Source organism: Somniosus microcephalus, unplaced genomic scaffold (assembly GCF_052327205.1).
Source record: "Somniosus microcephalus isolate GS21.2 unplaced genomic scaffold, FLI_Smic_1.0 unresolved_chr2, whole genome shotgun sequence".
Taxonomy (NCBI): Eukaryota; Metazoa; Chordata; class Chondrichthyes; order Squaliformes; family Somniosidae; genus Somniosus; species Somniosus microcephalus.
Window position 1 is genome coordinate 16,723,097 of NW_028225180.1, and position 6,547 is coordinate 16,729,643.

The 6,547-nt window shown below is 50.2% G+C and overlaps 1 protein-coding gene across 1 annotated transcript in view; it reads right to left on the reverse strand.

The window, feature by feature from the left end:
- LOC147092196 (cobalamin binding intrinsic factor-like) overlaps positions 1 to 6,306 on the reverse strand; it is an 82,218-nt gene extending 75,912 nt beyond the window's left edge. Inside the window, exon 1 of the mRNA XM_085975870.1 lies at positions 6,124 to 6,306. Coding sequence (XP_085831996.1) covers positions 6,124 to 6,196 — 73 coding nt within the window. The 5' untranslated portion in view covers positions 6,197 to 6,306. The remainder of the gene's footprint in view (positions 1 to 6,123) is intronic.
- Between the last annotated feature and the right edge of the window lie 241 nt (positions 6,307 to 6,547).

The following is a 6,547-nucleotide window of genomic DNA, read 5'->3' on the forward strand; positions in this document are numbered from 1 at the left end:
CCAATCCAGTCTGTGCCAGTTCATGGCTGGAGCCACCCCAAACTAATCCAACTGCCCCGCTCACTCCCCACAGCCCTGCATCAATCCCCAAACTAATCCCACTGCCCTGCTCTCTCTCCATAGCCTTGTATCAATCCCAAACTAATCCAACTGCCCCGCTCTCTCTCCATAGCCCTGCATCAATCCCCAAACTAATCCCACTGCCCCGCTCTCTCTCCATAGTCCTGTATCAATCCCAAACTAATCCCACTGCCCCGCTATTTCCCCATAGCCCTGTATCAATTCCAAACTAATCCCACTGCCCAGCTATTTCCCCATAGCTGTATCAATCCCAAACTAATCCCACTGCCCCGCTCTCTCCCCATAGCCCTTTATCAATCCCAAACTAATTCCACTGACCCACTCTCTCCCCATAGCCCTGTATCAATCCCCAATCTAATCCCACTGCCCCGCTCTCTCCCCATAGCCCTGTATCAATCCCCAATCTAATCCCACTGCCCCGCTCTTTCCCAATAGCCCTGTATCAATCCCAAACTAACCCCACTCTCTCGCTCTCTCCCCATAGCCCTGTATCAATCCGAGACTAATCCCACTGCCCCGCTCTCTCCCCATAGCCCTGTATCAATCACAAACTAATCCCACTGCCCCGCTCTCTCCCCATAGTCCTGTATCAATCACAAACTAATCCCACTGCCCCGCTCTCTCCCCATAGCCGTTTCAATCCCAAACTAATCCCACTGCCCCGCTCTCTCCCCATAGCCCTGTATCAATCCCACACTAATCCCACTGCCCCGTTCACTCCCCATAGCCTTGTGTCAATCCCAAACTAATCCCACTGCCCCACTCTCTCCCCATAGCCCTGTATCAATCCCACTGCCCCGCTCTCCCCATAGTCCTGTATCAATCCCACACTAATCCCACTGCCCTGCTCTCTCCCCATAGCCCTGTATTAATCCCAAACTAACCCCACTGCCCCGCTCTCTCCCCATAGCCCTGTATCAATCCCAAACTAATCCCACTGCCCCGCTCTCCCATAGCCCTGTATCAATCGCCAAACTAATCCCACTGCCCCACTCTCTCCCCATAGCCCTGTATCAATCCCAAACTAATCCCACTGCCCCGCTCTCTCCCCATAGCCCTGTATCAATCGCCAAACTAATCCCACTGCCCCACTCTCTCCCCATAGCCCTGTAACAATCCCCAAACTAATCCCACTGCCCCGCTCTCTCCCCATAGCCCTGTCTCAATCCCCAAACTAATCACACTGCCCCGCTCTCTCCCCATAGCCTTGTATCAAACCCCAAACTAATCCCACTGCCCCGCTCTCTCCCCATAGCCCTGTATCAATCCCACACTAATCCCACTTCCCCGCTCTCTCCCCATAGCCCTGTATCAATGCCAAGCTAATCCCACTGCCCCGCTCTCTCCCCATAGCCCTGTAACAATCCCCAAACTAATCCCACTGCCCCGCTCTCTCCCCATAGCCCTGTATCAATCCCAAACTAATCCCACTGCCCCGCTCTCTCCCCATAGCCCTGTATCAATCCCAAGCTAATCCCACTGCCCCGCTCTCTCCCAATAGCCCTGTATCAAACCCAAATTCATCCCACCACCTTAAACATTCACTCCCTCCACCACCGGCGTACCGTGGCTGCAGTGTGTACCATCTACAAGATGCACTGCAGCAACTCGCCAAGGCTTCTTCGGCAGCACCTCCCAAACCCGCGACCTCTTCCACCTAGAAGGACAAGGGCAGCAGGCGCATGGGAACACCACCACCTCCAAGTTCCCCTCCAAGTTACACACCATCCCGAATTGGAAATATATCGGCCGTTCCTTCATCGTCGCTGGGTCAAAATCCTGGAACTCCCTCCCTAACAGCACTGTGGAAGTACCTTCACCACACGGACTGCAGCGGTTCAAGAAGGCGGCTCACCACCACCTTCTCAAGGGGCAACTAGGGATGGGCAATAAATGCTGGCCTTGCCAGCGACACCCACATCCCGTGAATAAATTAAAAAAACCTAAGCAGGATGATAGACTTAAACTCCTCAATTCCATCAGCCCTTATTCCTCTGAACTCAAGGGAATACAGCCTAGTCATAGCAAGATCCCTGGACCTAAATGATTAAATTCCGAGGACAGATTGCACAGACTGGGCTTGTATTCTCTCGAGTTTAGAAGATTAAGCGGTGATCGAAAGAAAAGACTTGCATTTATATAGTGCCCTTCACGACCAAAGCGCTTTACAGCCAATGAAGTACATTTTGTCACTGTTGTAATGTGGGAAACGCAGCAACCAATTTGCGCACAGCACGCTCCCACAAACAGCGATGTGATAATGGCCAGATAATCTGTTTTAGTGATGTCTGACAATCTGTACTCCAAGTTAATCCCTTCCTCTCAGGATGATTTAGAGATCTCTCCGGAACTTTTGACAGCTGGCGGCCATTCTGCTTTCTGTGCCGGTGAGATGAGGGACTCCCGAGACCTGAAGGAAGGAAGGCTGTAAAGGTAAGTAAAACTTCTTTAAACACTTTACACACACCAAACACACTTACCTCTGCACTCATGCACCCATCACTCACCTGAACACCAGACATCTCGGCCCCTCCAAGTCCTTCATCCCGACGGTCCGCCTCGCTAACTTGGCGTGGTTTGGAGCCGTCGGGAATCCCACACTTCAGGAATAAAAATAGGGATTAGGCTAAAAACTGCCTGTTAACTACCTGTTAACAGGCAGTTAATTGACACTAATCCCCTTCCCGCCTCGGGGAGGCGGGTCCCAGCGCGGGTCGGGTATCCGCCTCCTTTGAAACTGGCGTGGAGGCGGGTTGGGGGGCGGGATGGGTTCGTGCCCCCCAATTTTGAGATTTTAAACCCCCCGCACGCCTCCAATCCCGCCTCCACGGCCCAATGAAAATCCTGCCCTATCCCTCTATTGATGAAGCCCAGGATCCTGTATGCTTTTTTAACCATTTTCTCAACCTGCCCTGCCACCTGCAATGATTTGTGCACACATACCCCCAGGTCTCTCTGTTCATGCAGCCCGCTTTAGGATTGTACCCTTTAGTTTATATTGCCTCTCCTCGTTCTTCCTACCAACATGTATCACTTCGCAGTTTTCTGCGTTAAATTTCATCTGCCACGTGTCCACCCATTTCGCCAGCCTGTCTATGTCCTCTTAAAGTCTATCCCTATCCTCCTCACTGTTCACTATACTTCCAAGTTTTGTGTGATCTGCAACTTTTGAAATTGTGCCCTGTACACCCACGTCCAAGTCATTAATATATATCAAGAAAAGCAGTGGTCCTAGAACCGACCCCTGGGGAACACCACTGTATACCTTCCTCCAGTCCGAAAAACAACTGTTCACCACTACTCTCTGTTTCCTGTCACTTAGCCAATTCCGTATCCATGTCCACTGTCCCTTTTATTCCATGGGCTTCAACTTTGCTGGCGAGCCTATTATGTGGCACTTTGTCGAACACCTTTTGGAAATCCATGTACACCACGTCAACCGCATTGCCCCCATCAACCCTCTGTTACCTCATCAAAAAACTCAATCAAGTTGGTTAAACACGATTTGCCTTTAACAAATCCGTGCTGGCTTCCCTTAATTAATCCACATTTGTCCAAGTGACTGTTAATTTTGTCCCGGATTATCGTTTCCACAAGCTTCCCCAGCACTGAGGTTAAGCTCGCTGGCCTGTAGTTGCTGGGTTTATCTTTACACCCTTTTTTGAACAATGGTGTAACATTGGCAATTCTCCAGTCCTCTGGTACCACCCCCGTTTCTAAGGAGGATTGGGAGATTATGACCAGTACCTCCGCAATTTCCACTTTTACTTCCCTCAGCGTCCTAGGATGCATCCCATCCGGTCCTGGTGACTTATCTACTTTAAGTACAGCCAGCCTTTCTAGTACCTCCTCTTTATCAATTTTTATCCCATCCAGTATCTCCACTACCTCCTCCTTCACTATGTCTGTGGCAGCATCCTCTTCCTCGGTGAAGACAGATGCAAACTACTTGTTTAGTACCTCAGCCATACCCTCTGCCTCCATGCATAGGTCTCCTTTTTGGTCCCTAATCAGCCCCACCCCTCCTCTTACTACCTGTTTAATATTTATATGCCTAAAGAAGATTTTTGAATTTCTTTTTATGTTAGCTGCCAGTCTATTCTCATACTCCGTCTTTGCCCCTCGGATTTCCTTTTTCACTTCCCCTCTGAACTTTCCATATTCAGCCTGGTTCTCACTTGTATTCTCAACCTGATATTGGTCACACTCCCCCTTTTTCTGCTTCATCTAATGCTCTATCTCTTTCGTCATCCAGGGAGATCTGGCTTTGGTTGCCCTACCTTTCCCCCTTGTGGGAATGTACCTCGACTGTCCCCGAACCATCTCCTCTTTGAAGGCAGCCCATTGCTCGATTACAGTTTCGCCTGCCAATCATTGAGTCCAAGTTACCCGGGCCAGATCCGTTCTCAGCCCACTGAAATTTGCCTTCCTCCAACTAAGTATTTTGACTCTAGATTGCTCTTTATCCTTTTCCATAGCTAACCTAAATGTTATGATACGATGATCACTGTTCCCTAAATGTTCCTCTACTGAACCTGGATCCACTTGACCCACCTCATTCCTCAGAACCAGATCCAGCAAAGCCTCCTCCCTCGTCGGGCCGGAAACGTACTGATCATGAAAGTTCTCCTGAACACACTTCAGAAATTCTTCCCCCTCTCTGCCCTTTACACTATTACTAGTGCAGTGCAGCGTTCCCTCAGTAATTCCCCTCCGACGTGGCAGTGGCTTCCTCAGAGGCAGAGAGACTGAGAGAGACACAAAGAGAGAGAGGGACAGAGAGACAGACAGACAGAGAGACAGAGACAGAGAGAGGGACAGACAGACAGAGAGAGTGAGACAGACAGAGAGAGAGGGACAGAGAGAGAGTGAGAGAGACAGACAGACAGACAGAGAGAGACAGACAGAGAGAATGAGACAGAGAAAGAGTGAGACAGACAGAGAGTGAGGGACAGAGAGAGCGTGAGACAGAAAGAGTGAGACAGACAGAGAGAGAGGGACAGAGAGAGAGTGAGACAGAGAGTGAGACAGACAGAGAGAGAGGGACAGAGAGAGAGTGAGACAGAAAGAGTGAGACAGACAGAGAGAGAGGGACAGAGAGAGAGTGAGACAGAGAGTGAGACAGACAGAGAGAGAGGGACAGAGAGAGAGTGAAACAGATAGAGAGTGAGACAAACAGAGAGAGAGTGAGACAGACAGAGAGTTAGACGGACAGAGAGAGAGGGACAGAGAGAGCGTGAGACAGAAAGAGTGAGACAGACAGAGAGAGAGGGACAGAGAGAGAGTGAGACAGAGAGTGAGACAGACAGAGAGAGAGGGACAGAGAGAGAGTGAAACAGATAGAGAGAGAGTGAGACAAACAGAGAGAGAGTGAGACAGACAGAGAGTTAGACGGACAGAGAGAGAGGGACAGAGAGAGCGTGAGACAGAAAGAGTGAGACAGACAGAGAGAGAGTGAGACAGAGAGTGAGACAGACAGAGAGAGAGGGACAGAGAGAGAGTGAAACAGATAGAGAGAGAGTGAGACAAACAGAGAGAGAGTGAGACAGACAGAGAGTTAGACGGACAGAGAGAGAGGGACAGAGAGAGCGTGAGACAGAAAGAGTGAGACAGACAGAGAGAGAGGGACAGAGAGAGAGTGAGACAGAGAGTGAGACAGACAGAGAGAGAGGGACAGAGAGAGAGTGAAACAGATAGAGAGAGAGTGAGACAAACAGAGAGAGAGTGAGACAGACAGAGAGGGACAGAGAGAGAGTGAGACAGAGAGAGAGTGAGGGACAGAGAGAGAGTGAAACAGATAGAGAGAGAGTGAGACAAACAGAGAGTGAGACAGACAGAGAGTTAGGCAGACAGAGAGAGAGGGACAGAGAGAGACAGACAGAGAGAGTGAGACAGACAGAGACAGGCAGACAAAAGAAAGAGACAGCGAGACAGACAGACAGCGAGAAAGTGAGAGACAGAGATAGAGAGACAGACTGAGACAGAGCGAGACAGAGAAACAGACAGAGACACAGAGCAAGATACCGAGGGGAGTTCACTTACAGCATGCAATGGACGGGGGGCAAGAGGCCGCTAGGGAGACCAGCAGCAGCAGCAGGTGGGTCAGGCTGGTCATGGCGAGGCGAGGGGCAGTCCGATCCCAAAAACAGCAAGCGATCCTCGGGAGCTCTTCCCTTGCGCAGGCACAACAGGCAGGATGTGCTCGGGATATGTCTGTGTGCACCTACGTCATGGGAATGATATTGGGTGGGGCAACACCCTGTGAGCGCAGCATCGAGCGAGGGAGCGAGCGAGGGAGGGGAGGAAATAAGAGAAATCTGATCTGAAGGATTGCTCAATGTGTTTGCTTTTAAGGACAGACAGAAGAAAATTAATCTCCCGGTCCTGACGTTTGGCAAGATTCGATCGATCAATTCAGAGGCTCAAAAACAAGTCTACGCAGTCATTTTAAAGAATATTAACGGAT